The sequence below is a fragment of the Schistocerca gregaria genome, chromosome 6, assembly GCF_023897955.1.
Source record: "Schistocerca gregaria isolate iqSchGreg1 chromosome 6, iqSchGreg1.2, whole genome shotgun sequence".
Classification (NCBI taxonomy): Eukaryota; Metazoa; Arthropoda; class Insecta; order Orthoptera; family Acrididae; genus Schistocerca; species Schistocerca gregaria.
The window spans coordinates 146,628,943-146,652,677 of record NC_064925.1 but is presented as its reverse complement, the minus strand read 5'-3'; the positions used below and the strand labels follow the sequence as shown (position 1 = coordinate 146,652,677).

The 23,735-nt window shown below is 43.1% G+C and overlaps 2 protein-coding genes across 3 annotated transcripts in view; both read left to right on the top strand.

Moving 5' to 3' along the window:
• The window catches only part of LOC126278776 (uncharacterized), a 34,335-nt gene extending 13,225 nt beyond the window's left edge, over nucleotides 1-21,110 (top strand). Inside the window, exon 2 of the mRNA XM_049979053.1 lies at nucleotides 19,374-21,110. Coding sequence (XP_049835010.1) covers nucleotides 19,374-21,110 — 1,737 coding nt within the window. The remainder of the gene's footprint in view (nucleotides 1-19,373) is intronic.
• The window catches only part of LOC126278473 (galectin-6-like), a 448,782-nt gene that overhangs the window by 168,316 nt on the left and 256,731 nt on the right, over nucleotides 1-23,735 (top strand). The gene's annotated exons all lie outside the window — the stretch shown is intronic.

Genomic DNA, 23,735 nt, shown 5'->3' with positions numbered 1-23,735 from the left:
AAAAATTATAAATGTCTGCGTAAACTGACACACAATATTTTTAGCACAACGCAATCTGAATTTCAATGTTGTTGTTGTTGTGGTCTTCAGTCCTGAGACTGGTTTGATGCAGCTCTCCATGCTACTCTATCCTGTGCAAGCTTCTTCATCCCCCAGTACCTACTGCAACCTACATCCTTCTGAATCTGCTTAGTGTACTCATCTCTCGGTCTCCCTCTACGATTTTTACCCTCCACACTGCCCTCCAACGCTAAATTTGCGATCCCTTGACGCCTCAAAACATGTCCTACCAACCGATCCCTTCTTCTAGTCAAGTTGTGCCACAAACTTCTCTTCTCCCCAATACTATTCAATACTTACTCATTAGTTACATGATCTATCCATCTTATCTTCAGTATTCTTCTGTAGCACCACATTTCGAAAGCTTCTATTCTCTTCTTGTCCAAACTAGTTATCGTCCATGTTTCACTTCCATACATGGCTACACTCCAAACAAATATTTTCAGAAATGACTTCCTGACACTTAAATCTATATTCGATGTTAACAAATTTCTCTTCTTCAGAAACGCTTTCCTTGCCATTGCCAGTCTACATTTTATATCCTCTCTACTTCGACCATCATCAGTTATTTTACTTCCTAAATAGCAAAACTCCTTTACTACTTTAAGTGTCTCATTTCCTAATCTAATTCCCTCAGCATCACTCGATTTAATTTGACTACATTCCATTATCCTACAAAAGAATGGCCCTGACTAACGACCTATACCTGTCATGAATCACTTACCTCACAAAAATCTTCGTTATTAGAACTATTGCAATACAGCGAGTGCCAATACTGCCAGCTAAATAAAAGATTCTAACAACTGAAATCACTAACTACTGATAGGCATAGCTAGCAAATGAAGATTTTGATAGAGAACAAACAATGTATTTACCTTAATAGTGTTCAAAAGTCATATCAGTTCATGACATCCAGTCTTACAAATTTACTGTCTCTGATGGACACACGTCCAGATCATCCGCTCTCAAAAGCTCCGCCATCTCTCTCACCCCATCCACCACTGCTGGCGGCTCACCTCCAATTGCGCAACGCTATGCGCTGTTAACAGCCAACTGCCCATACTACAATAGCAAATACCAACAATGCAAACCAGCAACAGGCTGCACACAGCACAGTCAGTGATTTTCATACAGAGTGCTAGGTGACGTTACCAACATAAAAACCTAAACAGCCTACTTACAAGGTTATGTTTGCTTCTCGTTTGGAGGGTAGCACAGGATGACCAACTTAGGATCCCAGTACCTGGACAGAGAGGTTTACCCCTTTTAGTCCGAGTTCGGTTTGTGTGTCAGGTTGGTGGCGGAAGCCTACCCCTCTGGTAGATGGAGAAAGGACACTCTCCAGCTAGCGGTTGGTGAGTACAGTTCGTAGCTCCCAGAGAGGCTTTCTGCCTTGCCGAGTTAATTTTATTTCGTGACGGCAAAATCATTCTGCTATTGTACCATTAAAATTTCTTAAATTTGTGCCCGGTTTAATTTCTAATTTCTGAACAGTTAACTCGTAATCAAGGTTACCACATGCTGTAGTTCGGCCGTTAGTAAGCGGCAGGCGCGGATTCCATGTGGTATATCTACTGTACAAACCTTGCGAATCGGATAAAACTCTTTCCAAGCTAGTGCATGAGCATAATGGTGATAGGTATCTCTCTGAACTATTTCCGTCGTAGGTATGTAGTTGGAATGATTGAATTATTGCGTTCCACTTGCTTTCTGTGTGTTTTTCCCTTTTTAATTGCGCTATTCTACCATTTTTTGGTGAATTATGTAGTTAAATTTTTCATTCAGACACCAGTCATGAGTATACATAGGTTGTGCATCAAATTCAGTAATGAAATAAATGTGCTACGTAAAAGAAAAACTCTGCGTCCTTTATCTTTCTCATTGATGCCAGTTTTTAAATTAATTTTCTATTTCCTAATTTTTTAAGTTAATCTGCTTACTTGTGATGAACAAAAATGGGAGGTAAAATCAATTTAATTAAACGAGCTCATTGATATACGACATACAATGCTGTTCATCTTGTCAGTGTCTTTTAAGAAAAGCATTCTTATAATTAAATTCTTAATTTAATTGGGCTGATAATTTCCAGTTCGGTCTTTTCTTAATTGTTAGGAAGGGCTTGGGCTGGTGGCAGCCCTGTAATTTTTAAGTTTGTAACTGTCCTTGTGAGGTGGCTTAACCAGAAATTGCGCACAAGGGTTACATCTCCACTATTCTTGGTACGTAACGTATGTAGAGCCTTGGCTAGGATCCGTTTCAGGTCTACATACATACTTTACAACGGTTTGAACTATGTTACCACAAAGGAATTCGAGACTCAAAACTTGGAACGCAGCTTCAAAAAAAGGTTAAAAACACATGCTCCCGCTGATCATGCAGAAAGCGCGTGATTGTGAAACTGTTTCGTTCATTTGTTGCAGCTTCCGTGACGAACTATTGCGTCTTCATCACTTCCTTGGGAGTGATGACATTCACCTTTTTTTTGTCATCAGTCTACTGACTGGTTTGATGTGGCCCGCCACAAATTCCTTTCCTGTGCTAACCTCTTCATCTGAGTAGCACTTGCAACCTACGTCCTCAATTATTTGCTTGACGTATTCCAATCTCTATCTTCCTCTACAGTTATTGCCCTCTACAGCTCCCTCTAGTACCATGGAAGTCATTCCCTCATGTCTTAGCAGATTTCATATCATGCTGTCCCTTCTCCTTATCAGTGTTTTCCACATATTCCTTTCCTTTCCTCTCCGATTCTGTGTAAAATCTCCTCATTCCGTACCTTATCAGTCCACCTAATTTTCAACATTCGTCTATAGCACCACATCTCAAATGCTTCGATTCTCTTCTGTTCCGGTTTTCCCACAGTCCATGTTTCACTACCATACAATGCTGTACTCCAGACGTACATCTTCAGAAATTTCTTCCTCAAATTAAGGCCGGTATTTGATATTAGTAGACTTCTCTTGACCAGAAATGCCTTTTTTGCCATAGCGAGTCTGCTTTTGATGTCCTCCTTGCACCGTCCGTCATTGGTTATTTTACTGCCTAGGTAGCAGAATTCCTTAACTTCATTGACTTCGTGACCATCAATTCTGATGTTAAGTTTCTCGCTCTTCTCATTTGCACTACTTCTCATTACCTTCGTATTTCTCCGATTTACTCTCAAACCATACTGTGTACTCATTAGACTGTTCATTCCGTTCAGCAGATCATTTAATTCTTCTTCACTTTCACTCAGGATAGCAATGTCATCAGCGAATCGTATCATTGATATCCTTTCACCTTGTATTTTAATTCCACTCCTGAACCTTTCCTTTATTTCCATCATTGCTTCCTTGATGTACAATGATGGAAATAAAAGAAAGGTTCAGGAGTGGAATTAAAATACAAACGAACACCTAAAACGGGCAATGAGGCATATCTCACTGAGTCACAATGCCTACAAATTAGGTGCGTCGGTAAGAGAGTCCAATCATATGTCACGTATTGTCACCAATGCCATGTATAACACTCATTGCCATGTCAACAAATGTTTGCGGTTCCCATTTGAAAGCCATTTGCTTTCCGCTGCTAATAGAGTAGTTGTGCAGAATCAACTTTCATTTTATGTCCCTTCCTTGCACCTCGCTGTTGCAAACGGACGTTACACCACGACACAGACACAAATTTGAGTACAGAGGACAGCGGGAAAAAAGAGCACGAGAGAGTTTTGAATACGGCTCGCCCGTTTGCAGCCCAACACCCTGACCATTTGCCCACGACGCCGTGGCTATTGTACTATGTTGTACTACTTCTGCTGGGGCCGTTATGGCACTGGTCACGACGAACGCAGAATCAAAAACTGCCACTGGCGATACTCGGGCATGGTACAAGTTTCCTCAATAATAAAAAAAAAAGGTTCAAAAGGCTCTGAGCACTATGGGACTTAACATCTTAGGTCATCAGTCCCCTAGAACTTAAAACTACTTAAATGTAACTAGCCTAAGGACATCACACACATCCATGCCCGAGGCAGTATTCGAACCTGCGACCGTAGCAGTTCCGGACTGCAGCGCCTAGAACCGCACGGCCACCGCGGCCGGCTCAAGTTTCCTCCTCCACTGTATTCTGTCCATTGCTGCTATCCGCCATGCGTCCACATCTATTGACACTTTAGTTTCAATCTTCATGGAGTCCATTCCTCCAACGCTTCTTGGGTCTTCCTAGCGGTCTCTTTCCTGGATCAGGGTTTTGTACAGACGAATCTTGAACTGTCTGGAGAGAGATTTGGACCGAAGCAGTTGTGCTAGGCTGTGGTAAGATCGGGTTCCTGCTTTTATTCTGGTATTGATCTCTGCTTCACATGACGAGTTAGTTTAAGTTAGATTAAGTAGTGTGTAAGACTAGCGACCGATGAACTCAGCAATTTGGTCCCATAGGAACTTAACATCACCATAAGGCTGCGTTCACGGTGGCACGGACAACGGTTGTCAGACACTGTCGGCAGAGGTCGGCCGATAACATCGGCCGACAGTGTAGTCATAGTCCGTCCGATCCCATTCGTCCGTTTTCTGCAGGATCAAGCAGGTATAGCGGCTTCTGCTTTTAAAGAGATGCCAAATGCATCTGAATGAACTTTGCTGTCTCCCAATGAACGTGACTAGTACGTAATACACTCTGTCCTCAGTTATTGGAATAACCAGACAAGTTTACAAAAAAAAAAAAAAAAAAAAAAAAAAAAATGAGATAACGGGATAAACGTACTGTTACATACTCCAGATAACTCGTGGTGACCTTTAAAACCAAGTTATACACACTCTGGTTCCAGTTAAACTTCAATGAATGTCATTTAGCACACGAGTGAAAGACAAGCAGAAAGTGTGGCATAAGATACTATGACAATCCAAAGCACTTAAAAAATGGAAATACATGCCGTACACCACATTCGCAAACCACTTCATATTAATAGAACCACTACCCTACTGGCATAAAAAGCCAGTAAGCCGTAATCATAATTTGTAGACAGCTAATGACAACGTACCACAAAAAAGATCCAGTACAGAAGCTATGAGCACACAAGATACGCTACTGTTTCCACCCGAACAAATTATTTTTTGGGGCTACAATCTATGCTTAAAATTTCCATTAAAGATTTGAGGTTTCGAATAAACCTGCGCGTTCAGTCCGTGGATTCTGAACTATATCCCGATTATGATAATTTCATACTCAGGATGCCACAAACTCACTCTTTCGTGGACTAAAGTTATTAGTTTCTCACCCCCCCCCCCCTTTCCATATTTCGTGTGCGAGAACATTGGTCGATTTGACCGAAGAAAGCAAACTGATGCGAATTTCGCAGATTGTCGTCTGAAGTCTGTACGTTCGGGATATAAGATCGGCAATAGCGTGACAGCGCACGTAGTGGCTTACTGATCTGAAAAGATCGGCCGTCTCCGGCCGCTGTCGTTCGTAGGTGGTTTCAGCCTATCTCGGAGTCGCCGTGACCGCAGCCTAACGTCGTGGACCGCCACGAAGACTGGGGGCGCTGCGAAGCCAACTGGCGCTCGTCCCTGCCGCAGATGGCGCTGGGCCTCAATCTCGTATCAGCGACGTGACAGCGTACATCTACTGAGGTGACAGCGGGGTCTCGAGAAGTCTCCGTCACGTGCCGAGTAGGCGCCGCATTAGGCCCATCGGCTAGATTTGTCAACAAGAGGCATTGGGTCGGTGTTTGCATAAGTTTCTATGCGATGGGCAAAAAATCTATAATGTGAAATTTCTTGGGTCTTGTAGGACCCCACGCTGGTTCGGTTGCTGATTAGTCATGAAGGTTATTATTTCTGTGGAAATCAGCAAACTGGAATTTATGCTGATTAGTCACTGTGGACCAGTGGTCATACAGGTCTGTCAATGGGAGACCGCGATGATGGACTCACGGATTTACCTCAGATTTTGTACGCCTTTGGTAGGCCATTAAAACAACATAATGTGCAAGTAGTAAGGCCGTGTCCTATGTGAGCGACAGAAGCGAGCGACAGCGAGAGACTTCTGGATACGCGACACTCCAGCGACAAGCAGCAACATTGGGAGAAAACCTTGGGTGTCCTACGTGAGAGCAACCATGTCGCGCTACGAGATGGCTGCTTAGAGCCAACCAGCTGTTTCTATAAAATGGCGTCCTTAATCTGTAGAATACTGTAGCTGGAGAGTAAGGCTACTGAATTAGGTTTACTTAAGAAAATGAAGCCAAAATTAATGCTGTGCATGAAATTTACAAAGGGAGGAATCTCCTTGGAGAATTTCATAAGTGCCATCAACTACGAAGACCAATGGACAGAGGAGCATTCGACAATCTCATGAATAAATTAAATACGATTTTTTTTTCATGACCAAGAACTTTCAACAGCTAATAAATGCAGAGAAATGGCTTTTACACGACTAACTATGCTAAATACAAACATAGCTACACATTTTGATACCAACGGAAAATAAATATTTGTGGTGTAGGGGTAGTGTATTCACTTAATAATTTTGTGTGAAGAAAAGGTCCTGGGTTCGATTCCTGGTCGTTCATGTATTTTTACTGACACAGTTACGATTGTGTATACTACGTTTCATGTATACTGCTCACACTGCATGTTGTTGTTGTCTTCAGTCCTGAGACTGGTTTGATGCAGCTCTCCATGCTACTCTATCCTGTGCAAGCTTCATCTCCCAGTACCTACTGCAACCTACATCCTTCTCAATCTGCTTAGTGTATTCATCTCTTGGTCTCCCTCTACGATTTTTATCCTCCACGCTGCCCTCCAATACTAAATTGGTGATCCCTTGGTGCCTCAGAACATGTCCTACCAACCGATCCCTTCTTCTGGTCAAGTTGTGCCACAAACTTCTCTTCTCCCCAATCCTATTCAGTACTTCCTCATTAGTTTCGTGATCTATCCACCTTATCTTCAGCATTCTTCTGTAGCACCACATTTCGAAAGCTGCTATTCTCTTCTTGTCCAAACTAGATATCGCCCATGTTTCACTTCCATACATGGCTACACACCAAACAAATACTTTCAGAAACGACTTCCTGATACATAAATCTATATTCGATGTTAACAAATTTCTCTTCTTGAGAAACGCTTTCCTTGCCATTGCCAGTCTACATTTTATATCCTCTCTACTTCGACCATCATCAGTTATTTTACTTCCTAAATAGCAAAACTCCTTTACTACTTTGTCACATTTCCTAATCTAATTCCCTCAGCATCACCCGATTTAATTTGACCACTTTCCATTATCTTCGTTTTGCTTTTGTTGATGTTCATCTTATATCCTCTTTTCAAGACACTGTCCATTCCGTTCAACTGCTCTTCCAAGTCCTTTGCCGTCTCTGACAGAATTACGTCATCGGCGAACCTCAAAGTTTTTATTTCTTCTCCATGAATTTTGATACCAACTCCAAATTTTTCTTTTGTTTCCTTTACTGCTTGCTCAATATACAGATTGAATAACATCGGGGAGAGGCTACAACCCTGTTTCACTACCTTCCCAACTACTGCTTCCCTTTCATATCCCGCGACTCTTGTAACTGCCATCTGGTTTCTGTACAAATTGTAAATAGCCTTACGCTCCCTGTATTTTACCCCTGCCACCTTAAGAATTTGAAAGAGAGTATTCCAGTTAACATTGTCAAAAGCTTTCTCTAAGTCTACAAGTCTAGGTTTGCCTTTTCTTAATCTTTCTTCTAAGATAAGTCGTAAGGTTAGTATTGCCTCACGTGTTCCAACATTTCTGCGGAATCCAAACTGATCTTCCGCAAGGTCCGCTTCTACCAGTTTTTCCATTCGTCTGTAAAGAATTCGTTCTAGTATTTTGCAGCTGACTTATTAAACTGATAGTTCGGTAATTTTCACATCTGTCAACACCTGCTTTCTTTGGGATTGGAATTATTATATTCTTCTTGAAGTCTGTGGGTATTTCGCCTGTCTCATACATCTTGCTCACCAGCTGGTAGAGTTTTGTCATGACTGGCTCTCCCAAGGCAGTCAGTAGTTCTAATGGAATGTTGTCTACTCCGGAGGCCTTGTTGCTAAGTATATTTTTTAAGGTCTTGCCAAAGAACTTGATCTTCACACCTATCCCAATATATTACAATGAACCAAGAAATTTTACAGATATTTGATGTTGTGAACGTAATTCTTCAGCAGTCATTGTTAGGGTCAAGCGTTTCAATTACTCTAAATAGTAGGTAAAAGTAAACCTTAGAAAAATTTTTTAGAAGAAAGTCAAACATTTTGTGTAATGATTTGTCTAAAAGTATGAAATAAAAAATATTAGGGAAAGGTTTGGTGCACCTCATTTTCTGTTCATGATTTCGAACATCATTCAAAGGCAAGTAGAACGGTTCTCTGATATACTTATTTCATTTACACAAATCATTTAATAAAATATTTGACTGATTTCTTCCATTTTTGAGTTTCAAGGTTTATTCAGAAAGCATGATCTTACTGACTCCTCGTTTGCCTTCCTAACGTACTTTATTCGAAGGAAGCCTTTTTGACATTTAAATACCGCACCATTGTATCTTTTTATGTGCAAAATAGTTAGGTCTTGAACAGTTGACTTTTTGACACTTCATTTACAGCAGCTTTTCGTGAAATATTTAAATTTTTCCTCAGCTTATTAATTAAGTTTTGGTTCTTACCCTGATTACTTTGTGGCAGTTAAATATATTTTCATGCCAAAGAAGACCTCATACTGGTCTCTGTGATACCCCGTTTACCTGTTTCTCTCCCTTTGTTTGGTTGTTCGGCTATGAAAATTTAGACAAAACCTCATGGTGTAAGTTATACAAAGTCTTGTTTTCGCTCTGCTCATGCGTTTACAAAAACGTATCGACTGTTAATCATATGATAAAATAGTCCTTTCTGCGTGCTGTCATTTTCAAAATTCGTCGTTTCGATATCTTGAACCTTTTATTAGATTTTTACGACCACTTGATTCCCGAAGCGCAGGAAAGGTTCGGACGCGCCGCAACACCCATCCGCGGATATGACAACCAATATCTCAAGAATGAAAAGAGGTATCATTCCGGCCTCAACTTTAAATACGATTTAGATATATTGGTTATATTTAATACGCAATAATGTATGGCCTTCAATGAACTATACGGAAAGTCTACACAATGTGATTTTTACCTCTGCGAATTCTTAAAAGTTTTGTGCAGCCATGTACTCAATTTCATGCAGCACAGTAACTATGACGAATAACGAAAATAAATTCTGACCTTTATCATTTAAGGATATCAAGCTATAGGTTGCGGAAGAATCAAATTTTTTCTCCGAATAGTTTTCTTACAGTCGCCGTCGCGTCCGCTCCACTGCTTTGCCAAGAAGACACGTGGCTGTAGCTCTGTGTCGGGCGTGCTGCAGGGACAGGATTCTAACACGTTTGAATTCAAACCGCCAGTTGCAGCGGGAGACAGGCAGCGGCGCAGATGTCGTTCACGTAGGACGACACCTCCGTTAATTACACCTGCGGTTGTGTTTTGTCGCCTGAAGTTGTCGCTGGCTTTTGTCGCTCACGTAGGACACGGCCTAAGGCGCGCACTACTCTGGCATTGCCGAGAAAACAGCCGCAGCGCTAACGCGTGGCCTTTAAGAAGTCAGTGTGGTCTTGTGGTTAGGATAGGAAGAGAGTCGAGAGCGAGGCAAAGGTTCGAATCCAGCCAACATTTAATTTTTAATCTTTAATTTTTTTATCACTGGTCAAATTATTTAATTTACGTGACATCTCAGACGTAATATAATAAAAAAATCACGTGCATTTTCATGAAGTTGTAGCGAATTTCATATGTTAGTTGTCTGTTTGCTATTTGTAATTAAATTTTCTAGGATGAGGAAGTGGCTTGGAAAACCTGAGTCACACCTCGATAAATAATGGTGCGAATGACGTTATTCAGTAATATAGTATGTCACAATGTGCCAGACCACAAGCATAATGTACAATTATTCGTCTGATGTGCTCTCGACTTAACACTTTAAAGGGATGGCATTTGTCATACAGACACGGAAAACATAAACTGAAACGGAATCTGCAACATCAGATGAATGCTATTTTCCCACATTTGCAGGAAATGTTCAGTTTTTCTAAGGGAAAACACACCTCATTGACATTTTGAAAAAAGTGTCTTCTTCCGATAGTTTGGATGCAAGCCACATATGACCAGTGATGATAAAACTATACATTAAAATTTAAGTCTGAGTAGGAGTCGAACCGTCGCTTCATGCACGTTCATCTTACGAAGCTCGAACGCACTTGACCACCATGAACTCGAACACCCAACCCTACACACAGATACATAAGCCACATAACAGACGCGTAAAATTTCCCTTGCGATTTTCTCGAAATTGCCAGAGTAGTGTACCTTCCTGCTTGCACATTGTTGTTTTAATGGCCTGCTAAAGGTGATCAAAGTGTGAAGTAAATTTGTGATCCTGACGTCGTGGCCTCCCCTTGTATGCAACTACATTTGAATCGCTGTTTACCAGAGGACAGAAGTTCAGTTGAAAGGGTGTGTTATTCGCTGTTAGCCAGCAGATTGCTGTTGCACAGCGTGATTAACGTTAATTCCATATTTTGGCACTCTTCCCTTCGGTGGTTAATACGGTATGTAACCGTTACTAATGACTACTGACTGTTTTGAGATGAATTTCAGTAACCGTTTAAAGATCGTAGAGATACTTTTTATATTTGAAGTAAATTCATTCAAGGCAGTAATCTATTCTTGAGGTAATTCTAAAAGCTGCGAGTTAGCATTTTATGTGCTTGAAAATAAGTTCACTTGTTGTTGTTGTTGTTGTTGTTGTCTTCAGTCCTGAAACTGGTTTGATGCAGCTCTCCATGCTACTCTATCCTGTGCAAGCTGCTTCATCTCCCAGTACCTACTGCAACCTACATCCTTTTGAATCTGCTTAGTGTACTCATCTCTCGGTCTCCCTCTACGATTTTTACCCTCCACGCTGCCCTCCAACGCTAAATTTGTGATCCCTTGATGCCTCAAAACATGGCCTACCAACCGATCCCTTCTTCTAGTCAAGTTGTGCCACAAACTTCTCTTCTCCCCAATCCTATTCAATACCTCCTCATTAGTTACGTGATCTATCCATCTAATCTTCAGTATTCTTCTGTAGCACCACATTTCGAAAGCTTCTATTCTCTTCTTGTCCAAACCAGATATCGTCCATGTTTCACTTCCATACATCGTTACAGTCCATACAAATACTTTCAGAAACGACTTCCTGATACATAAATCTATATTAGATGTTAACAAATTTCTCTTCTTCAGAAACGCTTTCCTTGCCATTGCCAGTCTACATTTTATATCCTCTCTACTTCGACCATCATCAGTTATTTTACTCCCTAAATAGCAAAACTCCTTTACTACTTTAAGTGTCTCATTTCCTAATCTAATTCCCTCAGCATCACCTGATTTAACTTGACTACATTCCATTATCCTCGTTTTGCTTTTGTTGATGTTCATCTTATATCCTCCTCTCAAGACACTGTCCATTCCGTTCAACTGCTCTTCCAAATCCTTTGCCGTCTCTGACAGAATTACAATGTCATCGGCGAACCTCAAAGTTTTTACTTCGTCTCCATGAATTTTAATACCTACTCCAAATTTTTCTTTTGTTTCCTTTACTGCTTGCTCAATATACAGATTGAATAACATCGGGGAGAGGCTACAACCCTGTCTAACTCCTTTCCCAACCACTGCTTCCCTTTCATGTCCCTCAACTCTTATAACTGCCATCTGGTTTCTGTACAAATTGTAAATAGCCTTTCGCTCCCTGTATTTTACACCTGCCACCTTTAGAATTTGAAAAAAGAGTATTCCAGTCAACATTGTCAAAAGCTTTCTCTAAGTCTACAAATGCTAGAAACGTAGGTTTGCCTTTTCTTAATCTTTCTTCTAAGATAAGTCGTAAGGTCAGTATTGCCTCACGTGTTCCAACATTTCGACGGAATCCAAACTGATCCTCACCGAGGTCCGCATCTACCAGTTTTTCCATTCGTCTGTAAAGAATTCGCGTTAGTATTTTGCAGCTGTGACTTATTAAACTGATAGTTCGGTAATTTTCACATCTGTCAGCGCCTGCTTTCTTTGGGACTGGAATTATTATATTCTTCTTGAAGTCTGAGGGTATTTCGCCTGTCTCATACATCTTGCTCACCAGCTGGTAGAGTTTTGTCATGACTGGCTCTCCCAAGGCCGTCAGTAGCTCTAATGGAATGTTGTCTACTCCGGGGGCTTTGTTTCGACTCAGGTCTTTCAGTGCTCTGTCAAACTCTTCACGCAGTATCGTATCTCCCATTTCGTCTTCATCTACATCCTCTTCCATTTCCATAATATTGTCCTCAAGTACATCACCCTTGTATAAACCTTCTATATACTCCTTCCACCTTTCTGCCTTCCCTTCTTTGCTTAGAACTGGGTTGCCATCTGAGCTCTTGATATTCATACACGTGGTTCTCTTCTCTCCAAAGGTCTCTTTAATTTTCCTGTAGGCAGTATCTATCTTACCCCTAGTGAGATAAGCTTCTACATCCTTACATTTGTCCTCTAGCCATCCCTGTTTAGCCATTTTGCACTTCCTGTCGATGTCATTTTTGAGACGTCTGTATTCCTTTTTGCCTGCTTCATTTACTGCATTTTTATATTTTCTCCTTTCATCAATTAAATTCAATATTTCTTCTGTTACCCAAGGATTTCTAGCAGCCCTCGTCTTTTTACCTACTTTATCCTCTGCTGCCTTCACTACTTCATCCCTCAGAGCTACCCATTCTTCTTCTACTGTATTTCTTTCCCCTATCCCTGTCAATTGTCCCCTTATGCTCTCCCTGAAACTCTGTACAACCCCTGGTTCTTTCAGTTTATCCAGGTCCCATCTCCTTAATTTCCCACATTTTTGCAGTTTCTTCAGTTTTAATCTACAGGTCATAACCAATAGATTGTGGTCCGAGTCCACATCTGCCCCTGGAAATGTCTTACAACTTAAAACCTGGTTCCTAAATCTCTGTCTTACCATTATGTAATCTATTTGATACCTTTTAGTATCTCTAGGGTTCTTCCACGTATACAACCTTCTTTCATGATTCTTAAACCAAGTGTTAGCTATGATTAAGTTGTGCTCCGTGCAAAATTCTACTAGGCGGCTTCCTCTTTCATTTCTTAGCCCCAATCCATATTCACCTACTATGTTTCCTTCTCTCCCTTTTCCTACACTCGAATTCCAGTCACCCATTACTATTAAATTTTCGTCTCCCTTTACTATCTGAATAATTTCTTTTATTTCATCATACATCTCTTCAATTTCTTCATCATCTGCAGAGCTAGTTGGCATATAAACTTGTAGTACTGTAGTAGGTGTGGGCTTCGTATCTATCTTGGCCACAATAATGCGTTCACTATGCTGTTTGTAGTAGCTTACCCGCATTCCTATTTTCCTATTCATTATTAAACGTACTCCTGCATTACCCCTATTTGATTTTGTGTTTATAACCCTGTAATCACCTGACCAGAAGTCTTGTTCCTCCTGCCACCGAACTTCACTAATTCCCACTATATCTAACTTTAACCTATCCATTTCCCTTTTTAAATTTTCTAACCTACCTGCCCTATTAAGGGATCCGACATTCCACGCTCCGATCCGTAGAACGCCAGTTTTCTTCCTAATGATAACGACATCCTCCTGAGTAGTCCCCGCCCGAATGGGGGACTATTTTACCTCCGGAATATTTTACCCAAGAGGATGCCATCATCATTTAATCATATAGTAAAGCTGCATGTCCTCGGGAAAAATTACGGCTGTAGTTTCCCCTTGCTTTCAGCCGTTGGCAGTACCAGCACAGCAAGGCCGTTTTGGTTAATGTTGCAAGGCCAGATCAGTCTATCATCCAGACTGTTGCCCCTGCAACTACTGATAAGGCTGCTGCCCCTCTTCAAGAACCACACGTTTGTCTGGCCTCTCAACAGATACCCCTCCGTTGTGGTTGCACCTACGGTACGGCCATCTGTATCGCTGAGGCACGCAAGCTTCCCCACCAACGGCAAGGTCCATGGTTCATGGGGGCGGGGGGGGGGGGGGGGGGGGGGAGTTCACTTAAGGGATTAATTTTTTATTCTTGAGCTATTCTTATTGGAGACAGAATTGGTGATGTATTGACATTTTGCGTGGGTTTTTTACGGCTGTAATCTTTCAATAGATGAATGTACTTGTAAATGCTAACTGGGAGCACACTCCTTCCGGGTGGTATTTGATTAGATTTCTTTTAGTGTAAATAAATGATTTATTTAAATATGCACACGCCTGTCAACCCACACCACCACTCCGAATCCTAGTTCTGCCACAGTTTTTTTTTCATAAACTAATTAAATTAAAGAACCAAGTATGTAACAAGTACAAAGTTCAGTTAGCATTAAAGACACCTTTTACGAGTTCTATTCAGCTTAGAAACACATTTACAGACTTGAGTGTTCAAAGAACTAAGAATTATTTGTAGTGATAATTTAGAGTGATAAGTAATCAACCACTTCACGCTCCAGTGCAAAATGATGCACGGTATTCGCTTCAACAGTAAAGTGATCGCAGTTACCAGAGCCAATTAACTTTAACACTTGCTTCGTTTTGTTGGTAGCCAAGAGCCCTTCTCCCAACCTGTTAATGGTGACAATCTCTTTCCGTTGGAGTCCAAAATTAAGAAACAATGGAGAATACGGGGGAAGTCAGATTCATTGTAAGGTACATTTTCCTAACTCGCCTAAAACGATTGCCGGATAGGTTCCTCCAACGAGATTTCATTACCTATTTTTGTCAAATCGGAATTTGTTCTTCCTCTCCTATTTATGGTAGGACAAGGTCTAATCTGTCTTGCTGTCATATTAGAATTACGCAGGAAAGTGTAAGTCAAACACGTCTACATATTTCCATACTGCAAACGACATTGAAGTGTTAATCAATAGTGAACCTTATGATACAATTGTAAATATTCAGTGTAAAAATTTGGAAGTAAATACGATAATTTGCATCATTCTTCGAAGTATACATTTCCGAAACACCGAACCGTAATGAACGAACTTCTCATTAACCTGAAACGTACCAACCTATCTTCGAAAGAAATGACTGGCCCTGATGATATATTTATTATCGCAGAGGTATGAACCTTAAGTCCTCTACTACTTCGTTAGTCGGGTCGTGAGATCTCTTCTAAGATTTCAAGCCTCAAAATGTATCCAAACACTACAGAAGTTTCGCAGTCGAAATTCTTGTGAAATGTCTACGATTACTCAAAGCGTCAGAACCGACTCTGGCGTCTACAGGGTGTAACTCAAATAAAATATTTCGGCAACGACGAGTTTTATTTTATCTAAGATCAATATACGTATCAGTCTAAATCCCTTTTTTCTATTTGGTTGGGACCGGTTTTGATTATTATAACCATCATCAACAAAATTAATGTACCCAGACCACTATTGGAGGCGTTGTATAGAACCACCTTGTACCATCACAAGGAGGCCGTCACAGACAGCTGACAGCGGTTTCGATCTGGGTAAATTAGTTTTCTTTATTATGGAACCTGCAGCATATTTATGTCACCGTAGGACTTTCTGCATAGAATTACTAAACAGCATGCTGCTTTATATTTCTCTATATAAGCTTATTTCGGCTTTATTGCCTTTATCAGTACATCTGCAAACAATTATATTTATTTATATTTCACATAATATGTAATTTATAAATGTCTTTTTACACTATATGTTGCCCTGACGTTGTAAGCGGACAGGCACCATGTTTGAGTAAACTACTGCTGCTGTCCGTAGTTCTTGCATTTAATATTTTTTCAGTAACTTAATAAAGTTCTTATAATCCGTTTTTTATTATTTTAACAGTCGTACAAATTAAAGTTTGACAGCTACTTGTTTACTCAAAGCTGTTTATATAGTTGCTGGTCGAAGGCGTATGGAAGCTCTGTGGAGGTGTAGGCGTGAAAGAGAAGTATTTGTTACCTACTGCTGTTAACATCACAAGATGGACTTGAGCCAAGGCATGTAGAAGTATGAACTTCTGCGTGCCCCCGTCAGCGGAGAGCCAGAGCTGTCACGATGTGACATTTGTTTCCACTAGAAGTCAGAAAATAGCACTCAGCACGCGCGGTAGAGAGACGGGGAAGGTCATGGACAGTCATAAAAACTGAAAAGGTCGTGAACAGCTGGTAAGAGGGGACAAAAGAAAGATGGGTACCATACCTCTCTTTTGATCGAGATTACAGCCTTTTAATACGGACCAGTCCAGGAGAAGAAAGTACAGCGTCTGGATTTCTGTGGGTGAAAGTTAGATAGTTTCTTTGATAGTACGCCAACACCAATTGGAGGCGCTACGTAAGTGCTCCAGTGTTAGCCAGAAATCAAACCCTAGCCATGCTTCTTGATCTCTTCGATAATGCTTACCGAACAAAAGCGAATGAAGAAAGCAGTGTAGGTAAAATACATTACTGGCCATTAAAATTGCTGCATCAGTACCCAGAACAACCACCTCTGGTCGTAATAACGGGCTTGATACGCCTGAGCATTGAGTCAAACAGAGCTTGGATGACGTCTATAGGTACAGCTGCCAACGCAGCTTCAACACGATAACACAGTTCATCAAGAGTAGTGACTAGCGTATTGTGACGAACCAGTTGCTCGGCCACCATTGACCAGACATTCTCAATTGGTGAGAGAGCTGGAGAATGTTTTGGCCAGGGCAGCAGTCGAACATTTTCTGTATCCAGAAAGGCCCATACAGGACCAGCAACATGCGGTCGTGCACTATCCTGCTGAAATGTAGGTTTTCGCAGGGATCGAATGAAGCGTAGAGCCACGGGTCGTAACACATCTGAAATGTAACGTCCACTGTTCAATGTGCCGTCGATGCGAACAAGAGGTGACCGAGACGTGTAACCAATGGCACCCCATACCATCACGCCGGCTGATAACGAATACACACTTTATGTTCGTTCACCGCGATGTCGCCAAACACGGATGGCACCATCATGATGCTGTATACAGAACCTGGACTCATCCGAAAAAATGACGTTTTGCCATTTGTGCACCCAGGTTCGTCGTTGACTACACCATCGCAGGCGCTCATGTGTGTGATGCAGCGTCAGGGGAACCGCAGCTATGGTCTCCAAGCTGATAGTCCATGCCGCTGCAAATATCGTCGAACTGTTCGTGCAAACGTCCCCATCTGTTGACTCAGGGATCGAGACTTAGCTGCACGATCTCAACAACGTTTCACCAGGCAACGCCGGTCAACTGCTGTTTGTGTATGAGAAATCGGTTGGAAACGTTCCTCATGCCAGCACGTTGTAGGTGACGCCACCGGCGCCAACCTTATGTGAATGCTGTGAAAAGCTAATCGTTTCATATCACAGCATCTTCTTCACGTCAGTTAAATTTCGCGTCTGTAGCACGTCATCTTCGTGGTGCAGCAATTTTAATGGCCAGTAGTGTAGTTTCTTCGATAGTAGGCCAACAACAATTGGAGGCGCGACGCGGGTGCTCTAGTGTTAGCCAGAAATCAAACCCCAGTTATGCTTCTTGATCTCTCCGATAATGCTTATGTAACAAAAGCGAATGAAGAAAGCAGTATAGGTAAAACAGCAGTGTGCACTCTTGTCGACAGAACTTCAGGTTTTTCTGCTATGGTAGAAGACACGTTCGGAAACTTCCCTTGAGAAACTAAGGGAAATAGCCGAAAGGAGGCCTTTCCGCAAAGAGAAAGGAACCATCAATGGATATCCTTTTGAGTGTCTAGAAATATCTGGGCACAAATTACTCCCGTACATTTTGCATATGGTGGAGCCATGAAGAAATTGTTTGGGATCCTGCATCTTTGTATGTAATTTGAAGGTGAGTACTTTGGCCTGATGTGAAGCTGGTTTTGAGGAAAGTATGAATACACATGACTCTCTCGAAATATCTACCACACCAGTAACCCTTAGCCAACAGTTCTACATCGAATAATATGAAACCTATCTAGACCAGCATACCTGTTGCTCTTTTCTGGTCATCACTGCTCCATATTAAATGTTCGTAGAAATATGAGCATCGCCTTTCCGTGTTCTCTAGCGTTATCAGTCGCTTGGAGTAGCCAGCTCCCATTAATATTAGATTGCGGCAACGAGTGATTCTGTAGATGTCGAGTTTTCTCGCGATGTGTTAAAAAAATGGCTCTAAGCACATCTGAGGTCATCAGTCCCCTAGACTTAGAACTACGTAAACCTAACTAACCTAAGGACATCACACACATCCACGCCTGAGGCAGGATTCGAACGTGCGACCGTAGCAGGCGCGTGGTTCCGGACTAAAGTGCCTAGAACCGCTCGGTCACAACGGCCGGCTCTCGTTATGTGTATCAGATTTTGAGTTTTTGGATAAGCTCTTTACATGTTAGCTGATCTCTCTTATGATTCAATCAATACGATAAACCGCAATCGCGATAGGCAACAATTCGACCCTTATCAAAGTCGGAAACGTGATGGTACGCATTTCTTCTCGTTACACGAAGCATCACAACAACGTTTCACCAGGCAACGCCGGTCAACTGCTATTTGTGTTTGAGAAATCGTTTGGAAACTTTCCTCATGTCAGGACTTTGTAGGTGTCACCACCGGCGCCAACCTTGTGTGAATGCTCTGAAAATCTAATCATTTGCATATCACAGCATCTTCTTCCTGTCGGTTATATTTCGCGTCTGTAGCACGTCATCTTCGTGGTGTAGCAATTTTAATAGCCAGTAGTATATATAAGAAGACGTCGCTTATTGTGTAATTTTTAATGTGTCACAATATCGGACGTCTTTGGTTAAAAGAGCAATTACATCTGTAAGCGGAAATATATCGGCGAAAGTATAAGACTGCCCAGTTCTTCTCTATCAGTGTCTGCGTAGTCCGCCCCTGGTAGCTGAGTGGTTAGTGTGACGAAATGTCACGACCAGGGTTCGATTCCCGGCTGGGTCGGAGATTTTCTTCGCTCAGGGACTGGGTGTTGTATTTTCCTTATCATTTCCTCCCCATCGACAAGTCGCCGAAGTGGCGTTAAATCGAAAGACTTGCACCCGGCGCACGGTCTACCCAACGGGAGGCCCTAGTCACACGACATTTACATTTTTAATCGCTGTATAGAAACGAAAACTCTAAGATTGAGTTGCGACGTATCTAATTCAACCAGTCAGAAACACAAAATACTAGACCATTACTGAGACACATTTGCTGGAATTTTTATTTTGAAATTCACAAAGTTGTGTTCGATTTACTACACACCACCACCACCTTCATATTCGCCCCCACCACCTTCATATTCGCCCCCACCACCTTCATATTCGCCCCCACCACCTTCATATTCGCCCCCACCACCTTCATATTCGCCCCCACCACATTCATATTCGCCCCCACCACATTCATATTCGCCCCCACCACATTCATATTCGCCCCCACCACCTTCATATTCGCCCCCACCACCTTCATATTCGCCCCCACCACCTTCATATTCGCCCCCACCACCTTCATATTCGCCCCCACCACCTTCATATTCGCCCCCACCACCTTCATATTCGCCCCCACCACCTTCATATTCGCCCCCACCACCTTCATATTCGCCCCCACCACCTTCATATTCGCCCCCACCACCTTCATATTCGCCCCCACCACATTCATATTCGCCCCCAACACCTTCATATTCGCCCCCACCACCTTCATATTCGCCCCCACCACCTTCATATTCGCCCCCACCACCTTCATATTCGCCCCCACCACATTCATATTCGCCCCCAACACCTTCATATTCGCCCCCACCACCTTCATATTCGCCCCCACCACATTCATATTCGCCCCCACCACCTTCATATTCGCCCCCACCACCTTCATATTCGCCCCCACCACCTTCATATTCGCCCCCACCACCTTCTTATTCGCCCCCACCACATTCATATTCGCCCCCACCACATTCATATTCGCCCCCACCACATTCATATTCGCCCCCACCACCTTCATATTCGCCCCCACCACCTTCATATTCGCCCCCACCACCTTCATATTCGCCCCCACCACCTTCATATTCGCCCCCACCACCTTCATATTCGCCCCCACCACCTTCATATTCGCCCCCACCACCTTCATATTCGCCCCCACCACCTTCATATTCGCCCCCACCACCTTCATATTCGCCCCCACCACCTTCATATTCGCCCCCACCACATTCATATTCGCCCCCACCACCTTCATATTCGCCCCCACCACATTCATATTCGCCCCCACCACATTCATATTCGCCCCCACCACCTTCATATTCGCCCCCACCACCTTCATATTCGCCCCCACCACCTTCATATTCGCCCCCACCACCTTCTTATTCGCCCCCACCACCTTCATATTCGCCCCCACCACCTTCATATTCGCCCCCACCACCTTCATATTCGCCCCCACCACCTTCATATTCGCCCCCACCACCTTCATATTCGCCCCCACCACCTTCATATTCGCCCCCACCACCTTCATATTCGCCCCCACCACCTTCATATTCGCCCCCACCACATTCATATTCGCCCCCACCACATTCATATTCGCCCCCACCACATTCATATTCGCCCCCACCACCTTCATATTCGCCCCCACCACCTTCATATTCGCCCCCACCACCTTCATATTCGCCCCCACCACCTTCATATTCGCCCCCACCACCTTCATATTCGCCCCCACCACCTTCATATTCGCCCCCACCACCTTCATATTCGCCCCCACCACCTTCATATTCGCCCCCACCACATTCATATTCGCCCCCACCACATTCATATTCGCCCCCACCACATTCATATTCGCCCCCACCACATTCATATTCGCCCCCACCACCTTCATATTCGCCCCCACCACCTTCATATTCGCCCCCACCACCTTCATATTCGCCCCCACCACCTTCATATTCGCCCCCACCACCTTCATATTCGCCCCCACCACCTTCACCCTTGACCCCACCTCCTTAGTCGTAGTACGAAATTAGAATTATATTAACATCTTATATCAGCTGTTGACGGGAGTTGATATATATCAGTGGGGACAGGTGAAAATGTGTGCCCCGACCGGGACTCGAACCCGGGATCTCCGGCTCACGTGGCAGACGCTCTATCCATCTGAGCCACCGAGGGCACAGAGGATAGTGCGAGTGCAGGGACTATCTCTCGCACGCCTCCCGTGAGACCCACATTCTCACCTTGTATGTCCAAACACTACATTCGTAGTGTCGCACCCCAACACACTTATTACTCGCGCCGGACGAAGTGGCCGTGCGGTTCCAGGCGTTGCAGTCTGGAACCGCGAGACCGCTACGGTCGCAAGTTCGACTCCTGCCTCGGCATCGATGTGTGTGATGTCTTTAGGTTAGTTAGGTTTAACTAGTTATAAGTTCTAGGGGATTAATGACCTCAGAATTTGAGGCCCATAGTGCTCAGTCACCTTCATTACTCGTGGAAAACATTCTTACTAAGTCCCGTAAGAGTTCGGGGAATATGTGTGCATCCGCACAGACGGAGGAGGTCATGGTTTGTATTGCCAGAACTATATACTTTTCAGTCTGATTAACCATACAACTATAGCCCCACATGACTGAAACTTTGTCTGCTTGCTCAAATTAGCTGTCAGAGACTTTCTGTGTAGAAGAGGTCAAGCTCTCTTTTCATAATGTTAAGCGCCCTTATATCGATTGACGTCTACACAGATATATTCAGATTTTTTTCCGACCGTTTTCGTCAATCACTATTGCATTTGACATATTAGCGTCTTCGCGTGTTCATTTTTGGGAACTATCTGTGTGAGAGCGCTGTAGCCATAGGTCACGTTGGCGAGCGCATCCCGAGAAGCCAGCCACTCTGGAAATCACGCACATGTTTTCGTCCTCGTCTCGTGAGAGGGCAACTTCAGTAGACCTTTATAAGCAGTTTTTATTCTCGAATGATTATGGTGTGATTCAGCATGTGCTTTATGACTGATCTCTTATGTAGCCTCATAAAGCTAACAGTCATCTGAAGATGGTGTTGATCTAAGAAACGGACTTTGAGGTTTGTTAAAGTGAGAGTAAACCTTATTTCCCCGGCAGCTGGTCTTTGATTTAGTGTGCCTGGCTCTCGACTTTTTTAGCTGGTGTCTTGGGACTTACCTTTGCGGAGGGTCTGAAGACGTCGCCAAGACCCAGTTCAAAAGGTCGATGTTACTGCAGTGTTTCAAATCCAGCTGCCAGAAATGGAAGTCTTCCTGCGTGTAATCAACTACAGAGCTCAAATCAGCAGCGACAGGCTGGCTGTGGTTATCTGAGTAGCTCTCGGGGGTGAATGCGGGTATGGCAAGCCACATTTACCGAGCGGTTGAATTACAGACAGCTTCCGAGCTAAAGAGAGGGCTCGCCGGTAGTCAAAGCTGGAGTGGTCCGGCGTGTGATATACGAGGGGCGTTTGAAAAGTCTGTGCAAAGTCCGACAGATGCCACCACCGGCGCGTATCGAGGTCATGTTTAGTTAGTAGCAGCTTTGGAAAGAACGCACACCAAGTTTCAGTCATATAGGTCTATTTCTTTGTGTTTTCCATTCGTGTGAATCAAGGAAGTCGGGTGATTGTCAAAAACGGATGACAAAGAATTTAGTGTGGGGATTAAACATTACTTTTCGAAAGGCAAAAAGCCTCAGGAGATAAACATTACGGTGACTCTGCACCTTCGACTAGAACAGTTTCTAAGTGGTTCCAAATTTTCGGAGTGGCCATATGGGCACAAGTGATGCTGAACGTTCTGGACGCCCTGTGAAGGTTATGACTCCAGAAATCATTGATAAAATCCATGGTATGGTGATGGATGAGAGCAGAGATAAGTTGCGTGCCATTGCTAGTGCTGTGGGTATCTCGAATGAACAGGTACGAAATATTTTGCATAAACATTTGGACATGAGAAAAGCATCTGCAAGGTGGGTTCCGCGATTGCTCACGCATGACCAAAAACGGAATCTTGTGAAGTGTTGCAAGGATGGTTTTCAGCTGTTGGGGAAGAATCTACAGGACTTCAAGCGTCGTTTCGTCAAAATGGATGAAACATGGATACATTTCTATACTCCTGAGACCAAACAACAATCTAAAAAATGGGTTACCAAGGGAGAATCTGCACCAAAATAGGCGTAAATCATTCCTTCGGCCGGAAAGGTTATGGCGACTGTCTTGTGGGACTCGCAAGGGATAATCCTCATCGATTATTTGGAAAAGGGTAAAACTATTACAGGTGCATGTTAGTCATCGTTATTGGACCTTTTGAAAACCGATCTGCAAGAAAAACGCCGGCGATTGGACCACAAAAAGTCCTTTTCCATCACGACAATGCACCAGCGCACACCTCAGCAGTTGTGGTCGCAAAATTAATGGAAATAGGATTCGAACTCGTTTCACATCCCCTCTATTCTCCAGGCTTGGCTCCCTCGGACTACTTTTTGTTCCCAAATTTGAAGAAATGGCTGGCAAGACAAAGCTTTTATTCAAACGAGGCGGTGATTGCAGCAACTAATAGCTATTTTGCAGGCTTGGACAATCCCTGTTATTCGGAAGGGATCAACAAATTAGAAAAGCGTTGGACGAAGT